Source organism: Saimiri boliviensis, chromosome 2, assembly GCF_048565385.1.
Source record: "Saimiri boliviensis isolate mSaiBol1 chromosome 2, mSaiBol1.pri, whole genome shotgun sequence".
In the NCBI taxonomy this organism is placed as follows: Eukaryota; Metazoa; Chordata; class Mammalia; order Primates; family Cebidae; genus Saimiri; species Saimiri boliviensis.
Genome location: NC_133450.1, coordinates 207,129,457 through 207,156,770, shown reverse-complemented (window position 1 = coordinate 207,156,770; position 27,314 = coordinate 207,129,457). Strand labels below are relative to the sequence as shown.

General features: G+C 50.9%; 1 protein-coding gene across 8 annotated transcripts in view; it reads left to right on the top strand.

The window, feature by feature from the left end:
• Window positions 1-27,314, top strand: part of AKNA (AT-hook transcription factor) — a 61,515-nt gene that overhangs the window by 31,414 nt on the left and 2,787 nt on the right. For all 8 annotated transcript variants that reach the window (XM_010335907.3, XM_074395218.1, XM_039474732.2 and 5 more), the window contains 16 exons: window positions 176-330; window positions 3,689-3,748; window positions 6,090-6,217; window positions 6,727-6,934; window positions 8,507-8,673; window positions 8,775-8,975; window positions 10,413-10,659; window positions 11,593-11,699; window positions 12,698-12,909; window positions 15,067-15,229; window positions 18,440-18,616; window positions 19,255-19,370; window positions 20,306-20,452; window positions 22,578-22,673; window positions 24,175-24,291; window positions 24,578-24,770. In XM_010335907.3, the coding sequence (XP_010334209.2) occupies window positions 176-330; window positions 3,689-3,748; window positions 6,090-6,217; window positions 6,727-6,934; window positions 8,507-8,673; window positions 8,775-8,975; window positions 10,413-10,659; window positions 11,593-11,699; window positions 12,698-12,909; window positions 15,067-15,229; window positions 18,440-18,616; window positions 19,255-19,370; window positions 20,306-20,452; window positions 22,578-22,673; window positions 24,175-24,291; window positions 24,578-24,770 (2,494 nt within the window). The remainder of the gene's footprint in view (window positions 1-175; window positions 331-3,688; window positions 3,749-6,089; window positions 6,218-6,726; window positions 6,935-8,506; window positions 8,674-8,774; window positions 8,976-10,412; window positions 10,660-11,592; window positions 11,700-12,697; window positions 12,910-15,066; window positions 15,230-18,439; window positions 18,617-19,254; window positions 19,371-20,305; window positions 20,453-22,577; window positions 22,674-24,174; window positions 24,292-24,577; window positions 24,771-27,314) is intronic.

Here is a 27,314-nt window from a genome sequence, read left to right as displayed (position 1 = left end):
GTAAATGGGGGACGATGCTCTGCCCAGCCCACTTCCTGGGGCTGATGTGAAGATAGCACATGATGACTGAGCTGGAACTTGATGACGGAGGTGGTGGTTTTGAGGTTCAGCCTCAGCCCTTTAGCCCCTGGAAGGACTATTCTTGGCCCCTGCTTTCAGCGATTGTGTATTCCAGGGTGGCCATCAGCTCGAGGAGACCTGAGCCCCTCCTCGCCCACCAGCAAGCCCACCCTAGGGTGGCTTCCAGAGAACCGGGGCATCTCCAAGGACCAGTCCTCAGCAGATCAGACCCAGGCACTGGCTTCTCAGGCAAGACAGTTCCTGTCCAAGGTGAGTGGACTCCCGTCTTTGCTCCCGAGACACTTAACTCACCTGGAGAACATAGAACCTCTGCCTGCTTGGGTGAGAGGCACTCTGGGAGCCTCCCTCGTCATTCCCCTGTCTCTGCACCGAGTTAACTCAGCTGTCCCCAAAACACGAACCCCTCCCTGGTTTTAGAGGCCACACAGCTCCAGCTCCTCCTTGTCACCACTGCTAGGTTTAACGCCCCTTTTGGTGATGCGTCTCATCAAAGTCCCTCCAGTTGTGCTTAAAAGTGTCTCTAGGCTGGTTCCCGGGAGACTCTAAGCTCTTGCAGGATTCCGGAAGGGTAACAGAATCTCCACTCTGCCTTTTCCTCTTCAGGATAAGTTGCCTCACTTTCTTAGTTCATTTTATTATATAAATCAATTCTCAGTTACTTCTCAAGGGTCTTTGTATCTCCATCCAACAGTCCAAGTAACCGTGGATTGTTTGCAGGTTTATAACTGTGTATTGGCTTTATTCTAGAAGTTATTTTAAGTACCTTATGAAAATACATACGTTTTAACCCCATTCTGAAAACAGAAGTGAGGAAACTGGGGCAGAGAGGAAGTAAGGGTAGAAAAAAATAAAGTATGTGAAGTGAGTAAATAAAATGTTCTGCTGAACCTTAAGCACATTACAGTCGCACATTTAGCTTTGAGCTTTCAAACTGCCAATGCAAAAAGAGAAATGCCATAGTTACACGCACCACCAAATTATTTCGGAGAAGCCCCACCATGCTATTCTTCTTCCCTTCCCTTCCCTTCCCTCCCCTCCTCTCGCTTCCCCTCCCCTCCTCTCCCTTCCCCTCCCCTCCTCTCCCTTCCCCTCTTCTCCCTATCTTCCCTCCCCTCCCCTTTTCTCCCCACCCTTCCCTTCTCCCCTGCCCTCCCCGTTTCCCCTCCCTGCCTTTGCTTTATTGAAATGTAATTCACATACCATGCAATTGATTCACTTAAAGTGTATTCTTGCTTCAGTGGTTTTTAGTATCTTCACAGTTCTGCCACCATCGCCACAATCAATTTTAGAACGTTTTCATTACCCACTAAGAAATCTCATCTCTATTAGGCAGCTACTCCCCATTGCCTCTTCCCCCAGCCTCTGGCAGCCACTCATCTGCTTCCTGTCTTTATGAGCTTACCTACTGTTGACATTTCGTAGCAATAGATTCATGCAATATCTGTCCTGTGTCTGACGTCCGTCACTTGCCATGTTTTCAAAGTTCATCCATGTTGGAGCAGCACATACATACAAGTACTTCATTTCTTTTTTCTTTTTTTTTTTTTCTTTTGAGACGGAGACTCTCTCTGTTGCCCAGGCTGGAGTGCAGTGGCACCATCTCGACTCACTGTAACCCCCACCTCCCAGGTTCAAGCGTTTCTCCTGCCTTAGCCTCCCTAGAAGCTGGGATTACAGATGTGAGTCACCACACCTGGCTAATTTTTGTATTTTTAGTAGAGACGGGGGTTTTACCGTGTTGGCCAGGCTGGTCTCGAACTCCTGTCCTCAGGTGATCCACTCGCCTCGGCCTCCCAAACTACTGGGATTATAGACTTCATTTCTTTTTACCACCACCAGACTTGGTTCCATAACTGGAGACACATTTCTTCCTCGTCTTACCTGTTGTCCAGAAAATAAAGTGATGTCAAATCATCACACTGACCAGGAGCTGGGGCCTTAGCTGACCCCTCATGATCTAGGGCTGCATGGTCCAGTTCCGAAGCCACTGGCCACACGTGGCTGTTGAGTACTTGACATCATCTGCTCGGAATTGAGATGTGCTGTGGGTATAAAACACATACCAAATTTCAGAGACTTAGAAAAAAGTATATAAAATATCTCCCTATTTTTTTTAATATTGATTACATGTTGAAATGATTACATTTTGAAATTATATCATTAAAATGATAATTTTTCAATAAATAAAATATATTATTAAAATTAATTTTACCTGTTTCTTTTTACCGTCTCAGTGTGATGCTGAGAAAATTATAAATGACATGTGTAGCTCACACTGTATTTCTATTTTATATATTATATGCATTATATAAAATATGATTATATTATATACATTTCTATATTACATTTCATGCTGATCTAGAACGTTCTTAAAACTGAACCTCAAATCATCCCTTTCCTGGCTCTATCGCCAGGCTGGAGTGCAGTGGCGCAATCTCGGCTCACTATAACTTCCATTTTCTGGTTTCAAGCAATTCTCCTGCCTCAGCCTCCCAAGTAGCTGGTACTACAGGCACACACCACCACGCCCGGCTAATTTTTGAGTATTTTAATAGAGACGGGATTTCACCATGTTGGCCAGGACAGTCTCCACCTCTTAACCTTGTGTTCCGCCCACCTCAGCCTCCCAAAGTGCTGGGATTACAGGCGCAAGCCACCGCATGCAGCCTCCCTTGCCTTTTTTCTAATTAAACGTTTTTTGGTTTTTTGCTTGGAGCAGGTAATAGAACCCCATGATAAGGACCCTTGCACAGTACAGAGGGCATATTGAGCAAAAAATAAATCTTTTCTCCAACCCATGCAAAAACGTTCACTGCACACACTCGCATTTATAGAAATGATTGCATAAGCTACTGTACCTTGACTTTTTGAAGATCTAAATTTGAATATTTATTTTGGAGCAGGCAATGAATTCACATTGTTCACAGTTCAAAGGAAGCAGAGGACATGTGGTAGAAAAATCTACTTCTCATGCCTGTCTTCCAGCCACCCAGTTCTCCTGAACGATTAATGTTTAATTGTTAATAAATTAATTTTTAAGTAATAAATAAACTGTTAAGAAATAATATTTTAGTTTCTTGAAACCCTCTAGAGATAGTATGTCATATTTAAGCAAACGTATTTTTAGTTTTCCTTTTTATTCTCTACGTATTTTATACAGATGGTCACATACCATAAGCATTGCCCTATACCTTGATTTGACACTGAAAAACAGGTCTTGGAGGTCTTAATAGCTCAGAACATAGGCGTGTGGCTTCCTCATGTTGATGGCTGCATACTGTTCCACAGACAGGCGTTTAGGCTGTTTCTTGTCCCCTTCCTACTGTTCGTGCTGCACTAAATATTCTGGCTCATTAGTCTTCATGCACAAGTGAGTTTCTTTGTCGTCAGTAAATTCCTGCAGGTTCCCCTTTGATTTTTCTCAAGGCTGCCATGCCTGGGGCTGGTGGTAGAAGCTATTCCCAGCACCCACCTCTCCATGCTTGGCAGAAACCCCACATCCTGAGGACAGACCCAGCTCGTCTTACCAAAGCTTCGATGTGGCTGGGTGTGGGAGTCTGCAGGATGGGATTAACGGAGCATATTTCTTTCCCCTCCCAATGTCCAGGTGGAGTCCTTTGAAAGACTGATACGGGCAAGACGGCTCATGCCCCAGGACCAACTCAAGGTACTGCCCAATTCAAGAGCTGCCCATGGAACTGCCAGGCAGCTACTGTCTCCCATGGCTCTGTCTCTGATGCCTCTTTTGCTGCAAAATGGGAAAGAGAATCCCAGACACTGTTTCTTTAGAGCAAACAGCTCCTGCTTAGCTTCCCATGATAACGATTATAATATCACAATAGTTACCACTTACTAAGCAAGGATGATTGTGTGCCAGGGGCTGTGGTAAACCCTAGTGTATGTTATTTTATTTTATCATCATCAAAACCCAGTGAAGCAGTTACAGTCATCACCCTCATTTAACCAGGATGGAACTAAAGCTCAGAGAGGTGACTCAAGGCCATACAGCTAGTAGGTAGCAGAGCCTGGAGCCAGGTCTGTCTGCCTCCCAGTTCCAGGGTCAAAATCACTAGCTCGCACTACTTCCCACAGATTATCCTGCCTCTCAGCAGGCAGAAAAAGGCCTCTTCTTTTTTATCGCCTTTAAAAACAATTACAAAAGTAGTTGCCCAAAGTTTGCAAACGAGGTTAAAAAAAAAAGCAGAGCGCGGAGACCCTTTCTAGAATCTGTATTAGTGTATTTCCTTTTGGAATTTGGTGTTTTAGATAACTGTGGTCATAAATACCATTTAGATTCCTGCTGCATCAGCCAGTGTCCCAGTAAGGAACAGGGAGAGCTTTCAAATCTGGGAGTGTAGAGGTCAAAGAAAGGAACTCTCAGCACAGGTGTGGGCAGCATTGGGGGACCCAACAAAAGCTGGGGGATCCCCAGGGAGTAGCATTAGCTGTTCCGGCTCTCAAGTCTCTCTCTTCCCACCCTGCAATCTCTGATAGGTTCCTCCCACTAGACAGACCCAACCAGAAGCCAGCAGGTAGAAAGCCCTGGTGCTCAAAGCACAGAGCAGGGTGGGAGAGGAGCTGCGAGAAGGTCTGGAGAGGTAAATGCAACACACCTAGTTTCTAAAAAAGTGTATGGCAGGAGCATTTTCCTGTGTGGTTATATATGTGTATATACATACCAGTCACAAGATGTGTGATGTGTATTATGTAGCATCATCCAGTGGATGACCAAGGACCTTATAAACTAAAACCATTCATTTTTTTGCTCTCTGTTCTAATTCCGCTCTATACAGGGAAGTTGAGAGCTGTCAGAAGACTAGATGTGACTAGGGATTGGGTTCTAGGTTGTCCTTGGCCTCGGTCTGTCCTCAGAGTTGAGCAGGATGCGGATGGTAGTAACAAAGTGATACCGGCTGGGCGCAGTGGCTCACACCATATCCCCGCACTTTGGGAGGCTGAGGCAGGTGGATCACAAGGTCAGGAGTTCAAGACCAGCCTAACCAATATGGTGAAACCCCCGTTTCTACTAAAAATACAAAAATTAGCTGGGCATGGTTGTAGGCACCTGTAATCCCAGCTACTCAGGAGGCTGAGGCAGGATAATCACTTGAACCCGGGAGGGGGAGGTTGTAGTGAGCCGAGATTGCGCCACTGCACTTCAGCCTGGACGACAGAGCAAGACTCTGTCTCAAAAAATAAAAATAAAAAAGACAGTGATACCAATCCTAATTCCTGCAACTTTAGCCATGTATTACCTATGATCATATTTAACATGCAAGCCTAGCAGAATTGCTAGGACCATGAGCTCTGGGGCCAGTGGGCCTGGGCCCACATCTTGTCTCTACAGCTCACTCACTCCATGACCTTCACCAACTTAAACGACCTCTCTGTGCCTCAGTTTCATTCTTTTTAAATGAAGATGATAAATTACCCTTCTCATTACGATTATATTAAAGGTGAAATAAATGCAAAGTGCGTTAGCATTCAGGTGCTTTAGCACAGAGCCTCAGTGCTCAGTAAGCGTTCTCTATCATGCGATGGTGATGATGACATTATCTGTGTTGATAATCTATAAGAATTTGAGGAAAGAGTGGCTAATTTTCTGAAGCCCACAGTTCTGTAAATCAAGAATGAGGATCCAGAGCCTCTCAAGTAATAGGTCCTCATGGAGATGTAGTGAGAGTATATTTGACACGGTGACAGCTATGACAGTTTGTGGTACTTTGGGGTCCTTGTAAGTCTACCCAGGAAGGGCTGGTGCCCTCTGAAGCTGGTGCCAAAACTCTAAGTGGTGTCTCTGTTGTGCCAGTCTGATGGCAGAGAACTTGACCACAGCAGCTCTTCAGAGCAAGCAGCCTCCAGAGTTCTCAACCCCAGACTGTATCTCGCATGAACTCAGGCCCAGGTGCCTCCCATGCCTCCCGCAAGCCATCTCATCCACTGTGTCTGCAGGGACAGGCCCTGGGGGTGCTGAGCACTCAAGTCTTCCTGGCCTGGTCTGGTTTCAGGGCTTCCTGCGGCTGAAGGCTGCCCACGCAGCCCTGGAGGAGGAGTACCTGAAGGCCTGCCGGGAGCAACTCGCTGACCAACCGCTTGCCAGCTCCATGGGGACGCCTGGGAGATTTGATCCTGGCAGGTACCTGCTGGGGAGGAACGCCTGGAAGGACAGATGGGAGGGGTCCCTGGAGTCCGTTAGTCTCCAGGAGGGAGACACTTTGTCCTTATGATTTATACACGAGGGAACAGAGAGAAATCCTATCCTAATTAGCAACACATCCAAATGGTGGCACACTCAGGAGCTCAGATCTGAGCCCTTTGGACTCACGTGCTGAGAAGACCCCTTGGCCATAAGAGCTGAAACCCTTGTTGGACTATGGGGAAACTGAGGCTAGAGGGGAGTGGGGTTTATCTAAGGTCCCACAGCCCGTGGATGGCAGAGGGGACTTGGACTGAGGCCTCTTGATTCCCAATGGAACCTTCTTTCATCTTGTTTATTTATTTTAAGTTCTCACCATCATCTAAAGGCTGATACTAAATGGACCCCAAAGGGCCAAGCCCTGGAGTCCCTGCTCTGACACTCTTTCCCAGACCTGCCTGATGGGGCTGCCATCTTGGGCTCTTGACGCTGATGTTTCTGCATTCCAGGGAGCTGGAGGCAGAGATTTACCGTCTGGGAAGTTGCCTGGAAGAGCTGAAGGAACACATAGACCAGACCCAGCAAGAGCCTGAGCTGGCCCGGTCAGACTCAGCTCTGGACAGCTCCCCAGCCCTGCCCTGCCGCCACCAGCCAACGCGCCAGCCGGCTCCTTCCGGACAAGCCCCCACGCCAGCCATCAAGACCTCCCACTGTGAGGTACCTCTTTGCGCAACCATATCGGGCTGTTCCCCTGTGCATTCATTTCTTCATTAATTCATTTCTTCAGTACATATTGCATATTTACGAAATGTGTACCATATGCCAGGACCCATGACACATGGTGGGGACTCTGTGGGATGGGAGGTGGCGGGGAAGGTAGCCTCTACCTTCACAGAGATTCCTGCAGAGTTGAACTAGTGACAGTGATTTAGTTATAATTATTACTTCACCGAAGGAGAATTACAGGGTTCTGTGAGAGTGGATAGCGGGAGTAGCATGACTGAGTTTGAGGAGAAGGTCAGAGAAACTTTCCCTGAAGAAGTCATGTTTAAAGGAGACCTGAGGCTAGGAATTACCAGAGACAGAAAGAGAAAAGCCATCCAGCCCGTGCAAAGGCCCTGTGGCTAGAGTACGGGAAGAGAAAGGAAAAATAGTCTGAGATGTGGCTGGAGAGGCAGGAGGGGGCCCCATGATGTAGGGTCTGGTGGGTCACTTAGAGAGTGTGGTCTTAAAGTCTGCTGGGTTTTCTGGCGGGGGATGACATAAGATGACTTGTGGGTAGGCCAGTCTGAGGCTGGGGAGGTGGCAGGGCGAATGGAGAAGGGCATGTGGATTTGAGAGAGGTTGGGAAGGTATGTTTGAGTGGACTTGGAGCAGCCGTGAGAGGGAAGGGGGAGGCAGATGGCTCCCAATTCTGGCTTGTAGTACTGCACAGATGATGGGGTGAAGCCTAGACAAGAGCCCGACAGGAAAGGGGCTTTGTAGGAGGCTCTCTGGCCCACACCACGACCCCCTGAGAGACAACCACTATCTCTGTTTTGCAGACAAACAAACTGAATGTAGTGTGTTCACACAGATGACAGGGGTGGGGTCTCTGTGCCTCCCAGCTGCTGTTGCCTGTGCTGCAAAGACTTGGCTATTGGGGATGGAAGCAGGAGAGAGCACCCAGCATGCTGGGTGGGGTGGGATTCTGGTAGGACATCCCTGACAGCTGAGGTCTACCGGCCCCATGGTTTGGGGAAAATCTTATGCGGTGCTCTGCCCTAGAGGGTAGGAAGACTCTACCAGGCATCACTACATGCATGAATGGGGAGAAAACCTGAGTACCTTATCTTGAGGGACCCTTGTGCTCTGCAGTGAAGGTATTGCAGGGGGCTGTGGTGGCTACACTGGAATGGCTAGGGGTCAGGAGCGTTGACTCTGGCAGGAAATCTAGGTTCAAATCTCAACTCTGCTCCTTGTTTCTGTTGACTTTGGGCAAATCATTTCAGTGTAAGTTACCTGTCTGTAAAATGGGTTGTAATAATTGTAGGTACTGGTTGTGCTGTTGTGATGTGATATCTGTATGGTGCTTGGCACATAGTAGGTGCTCAATTCATGGCAGCCAGTGTGGAAGACCACACAGCTCAGTCTCCATAGTTTACGCACACGTGAAAGGGTGGTGGGCGTTGTGAGTCTAACGTGCTTCTTACTCTTCAGCCCCCAGCGTGAGCCTGGCAGGAGGTAGGTGCTTAAAAGTGGTGTTGAAGTATCTGCTGAATCTCTGTCCCTCCGTCTCTCTGACCCCAGCCTGCCACCACCACTGCTGCCGCCAGGACTGGCCCCTACCCTTTGCATGTGAACGTGGAGGTGAGCTCTGGCAACAGTGACGTTGAGGACAGGCTGCAGGACCCCCTGGCCCCGCTCAGGGACAAGGAGCTGCAGACGGAGCAAGTTCTCCATGGCCTCCTGGAGCGGTGAGTGCCACCTGGACCCGACTGCAGTGTCTGGCCAGCAGCTGGATCTTGGCGGTCCCCCACTGGGCAGAGGTCATGCCCCTCTGTGTGTTCTTCTGCAGGTCCCTCAGTGTGAAGTCTCTCTCAGAAGCCATGAGGATGGAGGAGGAGGACGAAGGCGAGGAAGAGGAGGAGGAGGAAGAAGGACGCGACTCCTTGGAAGTTGATGGGGTGGCTGCAGCTTCAGGGAAGGCGGAGGCCACCGGGGTCCTCCCAAGGCAGTGCCTGGTGCAGGCTGAGAAAAGTCATGGGGCTCCCCTGGAGTAAGTCGCTGAGCCTTTCCTGCAGAATGCCCAGTTCCATGCTAAAACCACAGGGTGACCACCGTCCGAGTGAGTAAGGCAGCACTTTCCAGTTTACACATGGCTTCCCGTCCTGCCTCTTCGTGGTGTGGAGTGTTTACCACTGATAGCCCTTGAACTGATTTTGGGTAGTGTCAGTAAGACAGATGCAGCTCTAAAGAACAGTATTCTCAGCTGGGCACAGTGGCTCACGCCTGTAATCCCAGCACTGGGAGAAGCCCAGGCAGGTGCATCACTTGAGCCCAGGAGTTCAAGACTAGCCTGAGCAAAATGGCAAAACCTCATCTCTACAAAAAATACAAAAAGTAGCCAGGCATGGTGGTACACCCCTATAGTCCCAGCTGTTTGGGAGGCTGAAATGGGTGGATCTCTTCAGCCCAGGAGGTGGAGGTTGCAGTGAGCTGAGATTGGGCCACTGCACTCCAGCCTGGGTGACAGTGTGAGACCTCATCTCAAAAAAAGAGAAAAAAAAATTATTATTCTCCTTTTCCGTCTCTGACCTTCTGATGATACAAAGGAGAAAGTCTCAGTCAGTGCTGTGGTGTCTTTAATGCCTCTCTTGATCTCCTGTGGAAAAAGAGAGAGACGAGTGAAAGCATGCGAGCCGCCTCATGCCTAGAACCTGTAGCAGGCAAATGAATCTATGTAGTATATGATAATGTTCAGGTTTCTTGTATTTATCCTCAAAGTAAGTTTCTGTTTGTCATATGACACACCAATCTGTTTTGGGTTTTGGGGGGTTTTTTTGGATGGAGTCTTGCTCTGTCACCAGGCTGGAGTGCAGTGGCATGATCTCGGCTCACTGCAACCTCCCCCTCCTGGATTCAAGGAATTCTTCATCCTCAGCTTCCCAAATCACTAGGATTATAGGCGCCTGCCACCCTGCCCAGCTAATTTTTGTATTTTTAGTAGAGATGGGATTTCTCCATGCTGGTCAGGCTGGTCTTGAACTTCTGACCTCAGGTGATCCACCTGCCTCGGCCTCTCAAAGTGCTGGGATTACAGGCATGAGCCACTGCACCCAGCCCCAATCTTCTGTTTTTAATAGTGATCTAAAATCTTTTGAGTGGCTGGAAGTTTATGGAAATGGCTGAAATAGGGAAGATGGTATGTAAACTCCTCCAGTCTGGGAAATGCTGCTTTAGCATTCCCTCTGTGGTGTAATGGGTGGGTTTTGTTGGTATCCACATTTCACAGTTGAGAAAAGTGAGAGGGGAAGTGCCTTGCCCTAGGACACACAGCTAGAAGAGTGGCAGAACCAGGCTGGGCAGCCAGGGGTGTCTGACTCTGGAGCCTGTGCCCTGGACTGCTTGGCTCCCAAGACAGGCCAGCCCCCACGTCAGGACCGCCTGGCCTGTGGCCGAACTCAGGGATGATGCTCTTCTCTTCCCACGCCAGGGAGGCCACAGAGCAGTTGGAATCTGTGAAGCCACCAAGTTTCCAGACATCCCTGGCCAGAGACGGGCACATGTCAGGCCTGGGCAAGACTGAGGCAACCCCTCCAGGCCCTAGCATGCCACCCCACCCTCGGGGCACCAAGTCCGCAGCCTCCCACCAAAGTAGTATGACCAGCCTGGAGGGAAGTGGCATTTCTGAGCGCCTTGCACAGAAGCCTTTGCACCGAGTCTGTGGGCCCCACCCGGAGGTAAGTCTCCCCGTGGGGGAATGGGCCCAGAGCCTCAGCTTTCTGCTTCTGGGTCTTTCCTTGTGCTCTTCCTTCTTGGAATACCTGCTGCTCCTGTCCCTCCCTGCCAGCCACAATCCCACCTGACATGCAGGACTTATGCCCAATGCCACCCCGTCCTGTCGCTCTTCCAGAGCTCTTGTTCCTCCTCTGAGAGCTTGGAGCCCATTGCCTGAACTTCCCTGAGCCTGCTCATCACAGCTGGGGAGGCGACTTCTATGTCCTTTAGAGCAGAGATCACTGCCGCAAGGTCACAGACCACGATGGAAATGTGACTGTCATAGAATAATGCATATATGTACATTCATGTGCATGCACACACAAACACACACACACACACACACACACGCTTCTGTAGTCCTGATGAGCCCACGGTCAGGAATTTCTGCACTAGATGTGAGCTCACTGAGGGCAGGCCCCCGTGTTGCTGTTCATGTTCTTTGTGCTGTTCATGAAACCCGGTGGGTAGGAACCGTACGTATTTGATGGTTTCGTTTTTCCATTGCCTGGGGCCTGAGCATTTCCACAGTCAAAGAAGACCATAGTATTCCAGGCCTAAGTCAGTAGACACTGGAAATAAGGCTTCCTCCCTCTCCCCTTGCTAGTCCTTGTCCACGGCCATGTCTCTCCCAAGGGCTCTGGCTGCCCCTCCTCAGGGAGGCAGGACTCGCTCAGGGTCCCCCTGGGGTGTGGAGTCCCTGCTGGTAGCCAGATTCTTGTGCTGGGGCCTGGGAGCCTGAGGGCCATCACCCCTGGGCCTGGCTGCTGGGAGGTGGACCAGCCTCCTTGGTGTGTGAGCCTCTTGGAAGTGAGGCCCAGACCAGGATTTGGGACGGGCTTCCCGGGCCGCCTTGGGCACGTTCCGCAGACATAAAGGGATACTGCCTCTTTCAGGAGCCCTGGATGGCGTCCCCGGAGACAGACAGTGGCTTTGTAGGCTCAGAAACAAGCAGAGTCTCACCCCTCACCCAGACTCCGGAGCATCGGCTCTCCCACGGAAGGTATCCCGGGATCCTGCCATTGTCCTGTCAGTGCCACATGCCGGGGACAGCCTGGGAATCACAGTGCCCGTGATGGCCCCGAATAAGAGATGGTCTGGCCATTCATAGGGCCTCATTCATTCCCCCGACTGTGATTTCTTGTTTCCATGTTATTGACAGAGCTTCAGTGAGGGGAGTGCCTAGTCCAGCCTCTCACAGCCAGTTAGCGACAGACTGGGAAATTAATTTTTGTTGAGCAATTGAATGCATGAATGAATAAAACCTACAGGGAGGGCACTGTGAGATAAACAGAAGATGAGGACAGAGGGCACTCAGGGTGGCTACATGGAACCCAAAGGGAAGGGAGAAGGCGGAGGGGACAGGGGTGAAGGGTGGAGGGATGGGGCCTCCAAAGCTGGGTACAGGCCCTTCAGGAGGCCCACATGGCAACCCAAGGGTACATGAAAAGGAAGGATTCGAAGTCCTATTTTTTTCTTTTTGAGATGGAGTCTCACTCTGTTGCCAGGCTGGAGTTCAGTGGCACAGTCTCAGATCACTGCAACCTCCTCCTCCTGCTTCAAGCGATTCTCCTGCCTAAGCCTCACAAGTAGCTGGGATTACAGGCATGCACCACCATGCCCAGCTAATTTTTGTATTTTAGTAGAGACAGGGTTTCACCATATTGGTCAGGATGGTATCGATCTCCTGACCTCATGATCTGCCTGCTTCAGCTTCCCAAAGTGCTGGGATTACAGGTGTGAGCCACTGTGCCCAGCCTCTCTCTATGCTTTCTAAACATAAATTCTAAGCTTTATTATTTTGCATATTGGGTTGGCCGGTGTACAGTTTACAAAGAAGTGGGCATCTAATGTTTGTGTGTGTCCTTGGAAATAGGGTACCACCAGGGATGTGAAGTCACAAAGGTTGGGAGCGCTTTGGGTTAGCGAGTGGAGGGGCTTAGACGCCACCTGAGGGTCTCGCTCTGTGTGACCTCTGTGTGTCCCTCCACGGTCCCCCAGCACAGCAGGGACATTAGTCCAGCCCTTCACCGCATCTGTGCCCAGGGATGGAGCCTCCTACCCCAGGGCCAGGGGTTCTCTGGTCCTCAGAAGAGCCACAGAGCCCAGCACACCCCAGAGCCGTGCGCAGAGGCACCTCTCCTGCCCAAGTGGGCCTCTCCGGCAGAGGGCACCCAACTGCAGCCTGGAGCGGGCATTGGCCACAGAGATGGGTGAGTGCAAGAGTCTGGCTTGGCCAGAACTGTGTGGATGGACACATCAAACAGAACAACTTGTGGAATCCTTTAGGATATAACATCAGCCAGGTCCCTTGTATGGAAATTTGAAATGACAGATAAGGTGGGCAAAAGGGAACAAAAGAAAAAAGATACCCTGGAAACCATTAGTGCTGACATTTTGGTGTAGAACCTGTGAGCTAGCTGTTTTCTGTGCCGATGTAAATGTGTGTTTACTTACACACACTGTCATGCGCTGCATGACAACATTTTGTTCAACAACAGACAGCATGTACGACTCAGCCTCCCGAGTAGCTGGGACTACAGGCACGCACCACCACATCCAGCTAATTTTTGTATTTTTAGTAGAGACTGGGTTTCACCATGTTGGCCAGGCTGGTCTCGAACTCCTGCCCTCAGGTGATCCACTGGCCTCGCCCTGTGGATCACCACAAAAAGTGCTGGGATTACAGGCATGAGCCACTGCACCCGGCCTGCACTGTACTTTTATAAATGACCGGCAGAGCAGACTGGCCTTTAATTACATTTTTTATTTGGGGATAATTGTAGATTCACATGCAGTTATAAGAAATAATACACGGAGATCCCATGTGCCTTTACTCAGTTTCACCCAATGATAATATCTTGCAAAAGTGTAGTACAGTGTCACAGCCAGATGTTGACATTGACGCAGTGAAGCTGCAGAACATCCCATCACCACAAGGAGCGTCATGCTGCCCTTTCACAGCCCGCACTTCCCTCCAGCTCACAGCCTCTCCTTAACCCCTGGTAACCACTCATCTGCTCTCCACTTCTGTAATGTCATCATGCCAAGAATGTTGTATAAATAGAATCATCCACTATGTAACCTGAGATTACATGGTATCCCAGGGATTGGCTTTTCACTCGGCATAATTCTCTGGAGATTTACCTAGATTATTCCGTGTATCAATAGTTAGCTCCTTTATATATTGGTGAGTAGTATTCCAAGGATTTCATTGCTTTTATTTTTATTTTTATTTTTTTTTGAGACGGAGTTTCGCTCTTGTTACCCAGGCTGGAGTGTAATGGCGCGATCTCGGCTCACCGCAACCTCCGCCTCCTGGGTTCAAGCAATTCTCCTGCCTCAGCCTCCTGAGTAGCTGGGACTACAGGCACACGCCACCATGCCCAGCTAATTTTTTGTATTTTTAGTAGAGACGGGGTTTCACCATGTTGACCAGGATGGTCTCGATCTCTTGACCTTGTGATCCACCCTCCTCGGCCTCCCAAAGTGCTGGGATTACAGGCTTGAGCCACCGCGCCCGGCTCATTGCTTTTATTTTTAATTTATGTATTGTTTTTAAGATGGGGTATCGCTCTGTCACCCAGGCTGCAGTGCAGTGGCGCCATAGTGGCTCACCACAGCCTTGACCTCCCCAGATCAAGCGATTCTCCCTTTTCAGTCTCCCAAGTAGCTGGGACCAAAGGGGAGTGCCTCCACATCCAGCTAATTTTTTTTTGTATAATTTTTTTTTGCAGCAAAAATGGGGTCTTTCTATATTACTTAGGCTAGTCTTGAACTCCTGGGCTCAAGCAGTCCTCCTGTCTCAGCCTCCCAGGGTGCTGGAGTTATAGATGTGAGCCACCGTATCTGGCCAGTTCACTGCATTTAATGCATGGGCCAGATGAGTGGTTTTTAACCTTTGGTCACCCATCCCTTTGGGAGATTAGTTAAAAGTTATTAATGCTCTCCCCAGAAGCATGCATACATGGAAAAAGGTGACTATAATTTCAGAGGAGGTTCTGAAGCCAGCCCCAGAACAACATGGTAAGGTGATCAAGTCTTGGGGACCCAAGTGAAGGAGCAATTAATTCTTTGCAGGGGGAGTTCCTGAAGACTTGGATGGTGTCATGGTGGGTGGGAGGAGGGGTTCTGGTTAGAAACAGCAGAGCAGGCCCAGCTCAGCACCCACGCTCCCGGCAAAATTTAGATCTTCTGGTTTGGAGGTCAGTGTGGGTCACTGGCCTCATCGGGAGCTTCCTTTGTGACCTTGAACTGGGCACTGCCCCTTCGCCCCACCCCTCCACCCCCCGTCATTCCACCTGCATGAGTGTGAGCTTGGAAGTTCTCTCTGCTTAAACTCACTTTGGGTTCTCTCTCTGCCTTCCTAGTGGTCCCTGGCTCAGAGTTTGAGGGGCACAAACGGATTTCTGAACAGCTCCTTCCCAGCAAGACAATCAGCCCACCCCCAGCCCCTGCCCCAGTCGCTGCCCCTCTGCCCCGTGGACCAACAGAGACCATCCCCAACTTCACGCTCACCAGGGCAGAGCGAGAGTAAGTCAGACTCTTGGATCCTGGGGGTTCAAGCTCATCATACAGATGGGAGTGTGATGTGATGTATTAGGGGTGAAGGTAGAGACCTGCCCAGCTCACACAGCTGCTGATGGTGCGACCATGTGGACCCAGGTGTCCTGCCTCCCAGCTCCCGGCGGTTTCTGTGGGACCTCACGGATCTAGGCTGCAAGGACACTTCTCCAGCCAGCAGAAACTGACCTAAACAGTCACCTTTCTGATGCTTAATCATCTCCCGTCTCTCCCCGTCATTTCCCTTCCAAGATAAGCCTGTCCTTTCCAGGGGTGTCTCTTCCGCCACTTGCTCATTGGTTTTATAAACCAAGAAGCTGCTGCCTTCTGAGATTTTGTTTTCTTTTGGTCCATGTGCATTTTTTCTACTAAGAAAGTTCCATTTCCTTGGTTGAACAGAAATGGTAAAATGGCTTGGTCGGCTCTCTCACATCTCCTCTTAGTTGCTTTTGGTCGATGATCACTCACATGTCCTTGCGGGAGGGGGTGTCTGTCTCAGGATGCGCTGGGGAGACTGCTTGGTGGTGACCCAGCCAAGGCTGCTTTGGCTCGAACAGTCACGAGGCTGTCATGTTGCCACGTGCCAAGTTGTGTCCAGCTGCTGGCGTCTGGCTTCCTTGTAAGTCTGCCCCTGCAGGCTCCCCTGACATCAGGCTTGTTTCTCTATGGTATGCTGGGCCTTGGACAGAGTCTTGAATACAATAGTAGACAAGACTCTGTCCTAGGCCTCGTAAGGCTTACCATCTTATAGGATGAACACACGAAGAAACAGGCAGTGGCACCCCCACTGTGATAAGTACCATGATGGCAGAGGACTAAAGGACTGTGGGAACACAGAGAAGGAGCATCTAGTCCAGTTAGAGGCTTCAGGGAGGGCTTCCTGGAGGAAGTGGTATCTCAGCAGACATCAGAAGGAAGAGAGGTAGAAGAGTATCTCGAGGAGAGGGAATGGCACGTCCAGAGGTCTAGAGGTGAGAGAGTGCCCATCACCTGTGAGGAGCTAAATGGTCAGCCAGATCCTCTAGTGTGAGGTTGGGGGGTGCTGGGCAGTAAAGGAAGAGACATGTGGAAGGTCCTGCCTGAAGGCCATGGGTAAGAGGAGATGTTCACTGCGTATTCCTGAGGGCACAAAGGCTGTGTGGACAGGGAAGGGGATTTTAAGCAGGGCAGTAGTGTGAGCACGTTGCTGTTTTAGAGTTCTCTGGCCACCAGCAGGTGAGAACAGGCCGAGAACCTGCTGAGAAGGCTGCCTCATCCAAGAGAGAGATGACAGGGCCTGGATTCTCTAGGGAGGCCCCTGCAGGGGGAAGAAGAGAATCATTTGGGGAGAGATATTTTGGAAGTTTGGCCCCTGAGACTTGGTAGCTGATTAACTTCAGGGGTGTTCAGGGAAGGAGCGGGTCTAGAGGGGCTCAGATTTCTGCCTGGCCCAGTCAGTTGGATGCCGATGCCATCTGCAGAGACTGGGGAGTAAGTTTGCCAAGAAAGATGAATTTTAAGTGCCAGTTGGCACTCAGTAAGAAACTAAAGAGTTAAATCAGGGAGACTGAGATACCCAAGTGACTGACTCATGATCCGGCCAGGTAAGCCTTTTTTTTTTTTTTTTTTTTTTTTTTTTTTGAGACAGAGTCTCGCTTCGTCGTCCAGGCTGGAGTGTAGTGGCATGATCTCTGCTCACTGCAACCTCCGCCTCCCAGGCTCAAGCGATTCTCCTGCCTCAGCCTCCCGAGTAACTGGGATTACAAGGCTCATGCCACCACACCTGGCTAATTTTTGTATTTTTAGTAGAGATGGGGTTTCACCGTGTTGGCCAGGATGGTCTTGCTCTCCTGACCTCAGGTGATCCACCCACCTCGGCCTCCCAAAGTGCTGGGATTACAGGTGTGAGCCACCGCACTGAGCCTTTTTTTGATGCCTTCTGGCTGGGAGCCGGAGCTCTCCCTTGCAGGGGTTAACTGGGGGCGGGGAGATGTCCCTCTCCAGTAGCCACCGCCCACCCTTGCCCTCAGGGCTTTGTCTCAGAAACACCAGCAGGCATCTCCCTGGGGATTGCCAAGGGAACCCACTGCTCTTGAACACACACACTCAGTGCTAGGGCACAGCCAGAAAGAGGCCTCCACTCCTTCTCACACACTCATCTGAGCGCTCATGTCTGCTGGAGGCAGCACCAGGAGACACTCGCCCACAAGTCCAGGGGCCACCAGGCAAGAACGGCCCCAATGGGAATTCCACCCCAGACTAAGGGATCGATGTGGAACCTGCATCAGCCTGGAGGGTGGTCTTGCTGAGTTGAAGCTCTAATGCTGCTCCGTGTTGGGGAGAAGGAGTCTTGTGGGGAGGGGTGTCTGGTAGAATTACCTGCTGCAGTCCTAGCAATGCCCACAAAACGAGACCCTGGAGATGCAGGGACTGGCTGGAGAGAAATGCAAACAGGATTTACTCCCTAAATGCTGGCGACTGGAGGTAGGACCACGTTGGGAGTTTCACCAGGATTTACTACAGCCTTGCAGACAGCTTCCAGCCTGCTCTGTCAGCCCTCCTGGGACAGGTGGGGCTAGGAAGCATCAAGGTGTCTCCTTGTCTGCTCTCCATGCACAGCGCTTTACTCTGCTCCCTCTCAAAGCCCAGATCCTCTGCAGTACTGTTTCCTGAGCACCCACACGGTGCAGGGGCTCGGGGGTTATAAGACAGGAAGCCATTTCCTTCTTGCCTGCTGGCGGCTCACTGTGCGGGGAGACAGTGGGCAAGCGTCTTCTGCTAGGTCTGGAGGGACGGGCTTGCACAGTGGTAGGGAAGGGAGCTGCGCCTGGACAGAGCGAAGGTTGGTGTTTTACAGCGCACTGTAGCTAGGGCCCTCTCCCTCCTGCCTCCTCATCTCCAGCTCAGGAATCTGTCACGGGTGTTTCTGGACAGCTATTCAGACCCTGTGTGTCACGCAGGGGAAACTTCAAACAAAGGTTCTGTTCTCTTCACTGAATGCACAGGGACATGAACTCAGGAAGGATGTCAAGTTGTGTAGCAAGAAAAGTGTTGCACAGGAAAGTTCTAGAATCATTTGGTGATGACTCTAGAGCTAGACCCTGTGCCTGCTGGGACGGGACAGGGGTGCCTGTCCTGGGGTGGCTGCAGCTCAGTTCCTCATGCCTGTGTTCTTTGTTTCTGTCTCCACTCCTACCCCAGCCAGGCCATCCATGAGCTGCAAGAGGAGGTGTCTCGGCTCCGCCTGCGGCTGGAGGACAGCCTGCATCGGCCACCCCAAGGCAGCCCAACTCGCCCAGCGTTTGCCTTTGACCGCCCCGCCCGGACCCGCAGCCGGCCAGCGGACTCCCCAGCCACCTGGGGCTCCCATTATGGCAGGTGGGTGACCTCAAAACTCCTACCTCTGTGTCCTGGTGGCAGCCATGGAAGGTAGCCTTGGCTGGCCTCTGGCTCTCCCCAGGCATATAGACTCAGGTACTGTCACATCCCTCTCTCATTCATTCATTCATTCATTCACTGTTCCATTTGTTTACTGTAGAGTATCTGATGCACAGAAGAATATATAAACCTCTGTGTTAACAATATAGAACAACACAATGAATATCCCTGGGCCCACCACCCAGCCAAAGAGTTAAAATGTTGCCAGGATGTCTACCGTCTCGCCCACTAATTTGGTGTTGGTTCGTTTATAACGATAACATAAGATCAGCTGGCTTCTTTTGAGTGTTTCTGTGGGAGGGCACTCGATGAAGAGTTTTATGAACATTTTCTCATTAATCTTTTCATAACCCTCTGAGGTAATTGCTCTTATTATCCCCATTTGACAGATGGGGAGACTGAGGATCAGAGAGGCTCGGAGCCATATTCTGTGAGACTGACTTCAGAGTCTTTGGCTTTGACTTTTATACTCTTCCTTCCATTGTGTTAGAAGAATTTCTCCAGGCTGAGCTTCTCACAAATCCCTTTAAAGGCCACACAAAACCTCATCCAATGACATCTCTCTTTCCTTTTGCTAGTAAATCCATAGAGAGATTATCCGGTGAGCCTAGAGGTGAAGAGCAGACGGTCTCCGCAGGAAGGCGGCGAGCCAGGTCTTCCTCAGTGCCTCGGGAGGTGCCCCGACTGTCCCTGAGTAAGTGGCCACTTGCCAAGGCCGATTTCTGGAGGCCACAGTCTGAGCATGTTGGCTCAGTGGTCAGGGACCACAGCAATAGCATTCAAGGAGACTTGGAGAAGGGTTTTTGTGCGTCTGTTTTAGGATATCGTAGTGCTGTGAAGCGCAGTGCACTTCAGTTTTTTTTAGACAGTGTTTCGTTCTTGTCACCCAGGCTGGAGTGCAATGGCACCATCTCGGCTCACTGCAACCTCTGCTGCCTGGGTTCAAGCGATTCTCCTGCCTTAGTCTCCCAAGTAGCTAGGATTAAAGGCATGTGCCACCACGCCTGGCTAATTTTTGCATTTTTAGTAGAGACGGGGTTTCTCCATGTTGGTCAGGCTGGCCTCGAACTCCTGATCTCAGGTGATCCGCCCGCCTTGGCCTCCCAAAGTGCTGGGATTACAGGTGTGAGCCACCGCGCCCCACCGGCACAGTGCACTTCTAATGTACGGCACACCTACTGTGTGCAGGGTGTCTGTAAGGGCTTTGTAGCTGCCATCTTGCTTAACCTCCACTGCAAGATGGTCATATTATCCACATTCCACAGTTAAGGATGCCGAAGCCCAGGGAGCGCAGGGAACGTGCTGAAGGATCCGGGCTCCCTCCGCTTGTCCTTGGCCGAGTTGTTTCCCTGCTCTGAGCAGTTAAAGGGACAGCTCACCATGTAGTTATAAAGTGTCCACCTCATGGGATTGCTGTGAAGGCGCCCGACACAGCACACACACAGCGTCTAGACTAGCGCTTGGCGTGGGGGCAGGGTTCTGGAAATGTCAGCTGTTACTCCTAAGGGGCAGACTATGGATTAAAACCCAGGCATCCGCCCCAGAGCCTGAACTCATGATACACCCAGTCCTTGAGGTATGTGACCCCCACCCCTTGCCCCCTCTGATGCCCCACTTTTTCCACCCCAGGTTCAGACTCTGAGTTGCTCCCCCCACCACTGTTCTCCGAGAAGAGCAGGACCACCGAGGACAGTCCACAGGCAGCTCGGGACAGAAAGAGAGGGGGTGGCAGTGCTGGATGGTCAGACAGGGTCACCTTCCGGGGCCAATACACAGGTAGGTCGGGAGGGAGGGCCGTGATGGGAGCAGCCCTGGCGGGGGCAGAGGACTCCTCTGTTATGAGAAGCTTTCTCCATATGCCCAGTGGGTGATTCAGATATCATTTTCTGTCTGTTCCGTGATATAAAAACCAGCAGGGAGCATTGTCTTCATGAATCTTTGTGCATTTGTTCATTCATTCATTCATTCACTCATTCAGCAAATGCTTTCTGATGCCTCCCCTTCACCAGGGCCCGCGCTTGGTTCTGGGAAGCCTGTTCAGCTGGTCGATCCTAAATTGGTTTCTGATCACCTGCTCTTTCCCAGCTCAGAGCATGCAGGGTGGACACTGACTTGGGTATACCATCTGCATATACCATTGGGTACACCTGGCTTCCTTCTGGTTCTCATTTCCAGAGGGCCCCTGTATCTCAGGAAGTCAGCACCTGGCACAGAGTAAAGACTTGGGATGACACATGGTACCATTTCAAGTGCTTAACATTTATATATATATATATATATATATATATATATATATATATATATATGGGCTGGGCGGGGTGGCTCATGCCTGTAATCCCAGCACTTTGGGAGACCGAGGCAGGAGGATCACCTGAGATCAGTAGTTCAAGACCAGCATGGCCAATGTGGCGAAACCCCATCTCTACTAAAAATACAAAAAAATTAGCCAGGTGTGGTGGCAGGCGCCTGTAATCTCAGCTACTTAGGAGGCTTAGGAACGAGAATTGCTTGAACCTGTGAGGCAGAGGTTGCAGTGAGCTGCGATTGTGCCACTGCACTTCAACCTGGGTGACAGTGGAACTCCATTTCAAAAAAAAAAAATATATATATATATATATATATATATATATATATATATATATATTTATTTATTTATTTATATGTATGTGTGTATATGGTTCTCACCTTCATGAATCTGACTGTGTAGCAGAGAAGGTGATAACCAATAGGTAATTATAGTAAAGGCAAAGTCTCTACTGACACCTTGTGGAGGAGGGAGGGCTGCTGGCCTCAGATTCTGGGGACAAGGCGGGAGGGCAGAGGCACATCTCGCCTCCATGGAGCACGGTGAGGGAGTCAACAGAGGCCAAGGAGTTAGAAGTGAGAGTTGCAGGAGCACCTCCAAGCTCACCAGACAATCTCTCTGTGGATTTACTAGCAAGAGGAAAGAGAGACGATGTCATTGGATGAGGTTTTGCGCAGACTTTAAAGGTGAGCTCAACCTGGCAATGGAGGAAGACAGTGTACAAGTCAGAACCAACGACTCTGAAGTCAGTCTCACAGAAAGTGGCTCTGAGCCTCTCTGACCTTCAGTTTCCACATCTGTTGCGTGGGGAAAATAATAGCAATGACCTTCAGTGCCACATACACAAAGCCAGAACAGCACAGGAGGGAAATGAGATGATGAGACCTCTCCACTGTGGCTTCAGGTGTCACGTAGAAGGCCTTATTTAAAACTCAGGGATGGATAGGCCGGAGGTGGTGGGGCTGGGTGAGGAGCCCACAGTCCATCCAGCTTTTTCATAACATCGGGTGCTTTACATCTGCCAGGTACTGGGCGGAGCGCGACGTGGATACGGCCCCGTTCAGTCCTCCCTACAGACCTGTGAAATGGGCACTACGTTTATCCACACGTTACGGCCACTCAGAGCACGGAGGCAAAAACACCACTGACCCCATGCCCCAGCCATTAGATCCAAACCAGCAAGTTGGGGCGTGGGGAACAGTATCACTTGTTAATTTCTTATTGTTGCTTTGCTTATCCTTTCTTCCTGGCCTGCCTTCCAGTCCTGACTTAGCCTGGGTGTGCTGGTTGCTACTGGATGTCAGCTGGTTCTAGGATCTGAGATGAAACAGAATAGGCGTCTGGAAAAAGCTTACAATAAACAGACACAAAAATGTGCGGTGACGTATATGTGTATATGTATGTCAGGCATACTTATATATGTACATATTTTACACATGATGTGTGTATGCACACTCACATGGGCGCACATGAGAGAGACACAGAGACTATTAAAACCGTTTGGAGGAAGAGGAGAAAGATCATTATTCCAGAATCCTCCTCGATTTTGCATCCATCCAGGGGGCTGATACTGACAGTTTTGGTTCCTTTCCCCAGGCCACAAGTACCATGTTCTGTCCCCTAAGGCGGTCCCAAAAGGCAACAGCACAGTCTCCTGTCCCCACTGCCGGCCCGTCAGGACCCAGAATGCAGGTAAGGAATGCAGCTTCTTGCCCTCAGCGGGGTGTGTACGGGACCAGATCTGGCCTGCCCTGAACTCAGTGGTGGGTTACAGGGACAGACCAGGGAACAGGATTTTTCTGGGTGTCCTGTCATCTCATCTGCTGCTCCAGGTGCTGCTGCCTGAAGCCACCTCCTTGATTTAACAAATTCCTGAAGGGTCCTGATAGATGGGCTCTAGGCAGCAGGGGACCTGGCGTCAGTGATTATATCTTATTCTCCCCTCCATCTTCCCTTCGCCCCTCATACTTTCCCCCAAGCCCACAGGGAGGAGTGGCTGGATCTGGCCAAGCAATCAGAGAATTCAGGCAATGGCTTCTAGTCCCAGTTCTGCCACTGTCTTGCTGTGTGACCTTAGGCCAGTTCCTTGACTTCTCTGTGCCTTGGCCACCACATCTCTAATGAAAGGATTGGAAGAGATGGTTGCTAGGCCTTTTCAAGCAGTGGTGATGATAATGACTGATGATAACGAGCTGCTGTTATTAAGTCCCTCTGTATAGAGGGTGTCATGTTAAGGGTTTTGCATACATTAATCCTCGCAGTTCTGTGAAGTAAGTACTGCAGTACTATTATATCCATGTTATAGGCAAGGACACCAAGGCTCAGAGAGATTAAGTAACTTGCCCAACAGCACACAGCTTACAAGTGGTGGTGGAAACAGGATTTGAACCCAGGTGTTTGTGACTCCAGAGCCCCACCTCTTCACCACTATGCCCTGCCTGTGCTAGCATTAGAGTCCTGCATTCATTCATTCATTCATTCATTCAGCACCCACCCCGATGGGGCCCTGGGCCCTGTCCCCCAGGAACATAAGGCAGAGTGGCCAGAGGTGGGATTGGGGAACACGAGCAGGGCCGGGGGGTGCCTGACTCTGCCTGACGGGGTGGGAGGGCTTCCCAGAGGGAGTGATGATTGAGCCGAGGCATGAGAGAGAAACAGAGCAGCCCTGGAACTCACCCAGGTGTGGCACTGGGGATTTCTGTGGGAACAGAACAATGGTGCCCACTCTCCTCTGCTCCCTTAGGCCTGTACCAGCATCCCTGGTTTCCCTGGGGACTATTCTGGGCCACTGCCACGTGGAGAATGGGTCTGTCTTGCTGTGGGTAGGGGGAAACGGAGGTGGGCTGCATTTGGGAGAGCCCAGGCTTAGGATCCAGGGACCACTGCTTCCCAGCTCTGAGACCTTGGCAAATTACTTGACGTCTTGGAGCCTCAGTTTCCCCATCTGTAAAGTTGCGGGGGAGGATGAAGACAGTAGCTAGCCCAGTGGCTTGTAGGATTTGATAAAATAATGAGAGGGCCTGGCTCGTCAAATGCTTGCTTTCACTGTCATGGTTGTGGTCACTATCATTGCCCGGATGGAGGCAGCCTGTCCCCTCCTCCGCAGTGGACCCAGGGATAGCTCAGTGCTGCAGAAGGCCAATCTGATGATTTAGACGTCATCCTCCCCTGACGTCTCTGCCTCCTCTTCCAGGTGTTGCTGCCACAGGGGACCCGCTGGGACCGCCTCCTGCTGATACCCTTCAGTGTCCCCTGTGTGGTCGAGTTGGGTCTCCCCCAGAGGGAGATGGTCCAGGCTCAGCCACCTCTGGTAAGGACAAACACTTCATTTCTTCTCTTAGCCAGACCCTCAGCTCTCCTTGACCAGTGTTTGGGGACCAGGGTGAGTTTAGCTGGGGCGGCTGCTCTCCCAGTCCGGGACAGAGCAATCAGGGCAGAGGATTTGTTCCCCAAAGAGAGGCCTCCCCAGCGTGGACTCTTACAGGGGAGGGCCTGTCCGGCTCTCACGTGGGAAGGGCTGGGTGGACCCTCCATCTTTTGCCGCATCTGGCCAAGTGGTCAGACTCTGTCTCTCTCTGCTCTTCCCTCCCTGGTAGGGGCAGAGAAGGCCACCACGAGGAGAAAAGCACCGTCAACTCCCAGCCCCAAGCAGAGGAGCAAGCAGGCGGGGTCGTCGCCACGCCCGCCCCCTGGACTGTGGTATCTGGCGGCCGCGCCCCCAGCACCAGCCCCTCCGGCCCTTGCCTACGTCTCCTCGGTGCCCGTCATGCCTTATCCACCAGCTGCTGTGTAAGAGCCTTTCATTCCTACCTTCCCAGCCCCTTTGCATAGCTCACAGAGCATGTTAGCATTCAGACCTGTGTGGGGCGGCTGAGATGCCGTGCACTCCTCTGGTGTTTTATTCCTGCATGGATAATATGCAGCAGGAGCCCAGCACTGACATAGTCACTCAACAAACCCAAGTACCAAGGACAGTGCTTAGCCCTGGGACCCGGCAGTGAAGGGAACTAGGAAGAGGGAGGGCTGTGCCCTCTGGGAGCTTCTAACTTTGCGGAGACTGAGAATCCTAACCATCTTCCCTTTTCCTTGTGGGTTTTCTCAGCAAGTAAGTGATGCCCACTGTTGTTTTTTAAATAGACTTTATTTTTTAGAACAGCTTTGATTGATAAGGAAATTGAGCAGATAGTCTAGAGAGATTCCCACACACCTCCTCACGCCTGCACCGTTTCCTCTGTTGTTAACGTCTTACATCCGGCACATTGGCCTCGTTAGTGAAGCATTATTCATATATTATTGGAAGCCGAAGTCCTTGGTTTATTCAGGCCTCCTCCATTTTCCTCCAGAGTCCTTTTTCTACTCCAGGATCCCATCCACACTCCCACATGGTGTGTGATTGTCGTGCCTCATTAGGCTCCTCTCGGCTGTGACGGCTTCTCACACGTTCCTTGTTTTTGATGACCTGGACAGCTTTGAGGAGTCCTGGCCGGGTATATTGTAGGACTTTTTGCATAGATTCTGGACGTAACGTCAGTCAAGCCAGAAGAGGCAGGAAGCCAAGACGGAACTGGCTTGGGTTTGGAGCTGGCCAGAGCGACTTTGGAGTCCCATCTGCCCCCCAGTAGCACTGTGGCCCTGGCAAAGTTACTTCCTCTCCAAGCCTCACCTTCCCCATCTGTTCAATGGGGGAAGAATCTGAATCGGGTATTTAATTCTGTGTGTGAAGGACTGAGCGCGGCACAGGGCAGGAAGCAGATGAGATGTATGTGGAGTTTGTGGTGCCGCGTGAGCACGTGCTCACTGCTGAGCACACGGCAGCCTTTGCCATCCCAGAGAATGTTGCTATTCCTTGGCCTGGTCACTTAATAGGAAGACAAAGGAGTAAAATTGCATTCAACATGATAGGCTTGTGCAGGGGACCGAAGCGCAGACCCGCGGAGTAGGAAACCTGTCTTCCTGTCTCAGCTGTCAGCAGCTGCTTCTCTGCCCGCTTCCCCTGCTGCGAAATGGGTCGACTGGGACTGACGCCTTCGGTGCCTGTGTTGCCAGAAGCCTGTGTCTGTAGGCAGTGAGGGCCTGAGTCACGAGGAGGGCTGGTGCTGGATGGAGCAGGGACCCCAGGCGCCATCCAGCCCTGTTCTGTATTCGGGGACCAGGCCTGTACATGTGCTTTAAAAATTTTTTAATTTATGTATATTTTCTGAGATAGGGTCTTGATTTGTGGCCCAGGCTGGAGTGCAGTGGTGCAGTGGCTCACTGCAGCCTCTGCCTCCCGGGTTCAAGCGATTCTCGTGCCTCAGCCTCTCGAGTAGCTGGGACTACAGGAATGCACCACTACACTCGGCTAATTATTTTGGTATTTTTGGTAGAGAAGGGGTTTTGCCTTGTTGGCCAAGCTGATCTTGACCGCCTGGGCTCAGGTGATCTGCCTGCCTCGGCCTCCCAAAGAGCTGGGATTACAAGGCGTGAGCCATCGCGCCTGGTCTGTAAATGTACTTTCTTGCTGCCCTCTCAGCTAAGTCTGAGCAAGTACTTAAGGGATCTTCCGCTCCAGCAACACTGAGGACCCGTGCCGCATGCTCACACCTCCAGCAGACGAGGGGGAGAACAGCCTGCCCATGTTCCGACTCACTGGGTGGGAAAGGTTTTGCCTGGAATTCACCATGGAGTCTTTACTTCTCCCAAGGCCGCATTCCACATTCTTCCAGGCTCTGGCCTGTAGGCAGAACTAACCAGGTTGCTGTTTCCAAGTTAGGATGGGTGGGTTATACCTATGCCTCAGTTTCCTCCTCTGCAAAATGAGTTGTGGTGAGGATTGAATGAATTAATGCATGGAAAGCCCATAATACATAGAAGTTGGCCAATGACAATGATGCTTCTAATGCTGCTAGAATGTGGGCCGGTGGCATCCTGAAGTTTCTCCAGCTGCTGGTCAGCAGGACTGAGCGGGCTCAGGGGCTGAGGCCAGTGCAGTTTGGAAAGTGGAGTGGACCTGTGCTGCCCCCTGCTGGGCAGCTGCCCCGTAGGCCCTGCAGCCAAGGCTTTCCAGCCCAGAAGGACTTTCTCAGTGTCTGCCTTAGGGAGAGTTTTGGGTAACTTTCAAGCCAAGCTGGTCATCAAATTAACAGAAGGTGGGTGCGTATGAGAACCCAGTCCAGACAGTCCCAGCTTTTACAGTGGTTCGATTTATGATTTTTTGACTTTACGGTGGGTTTATAGGGACGTAACCCCCTTGTAATTTGAGGAGCCTCTGTAGTTACTTATACCAGACCGTCCCTAGAGGAGGGAGTGCAGGCTGCTGTTTATGGGATCAGGGAAGCCCATTCATTCAGTTCA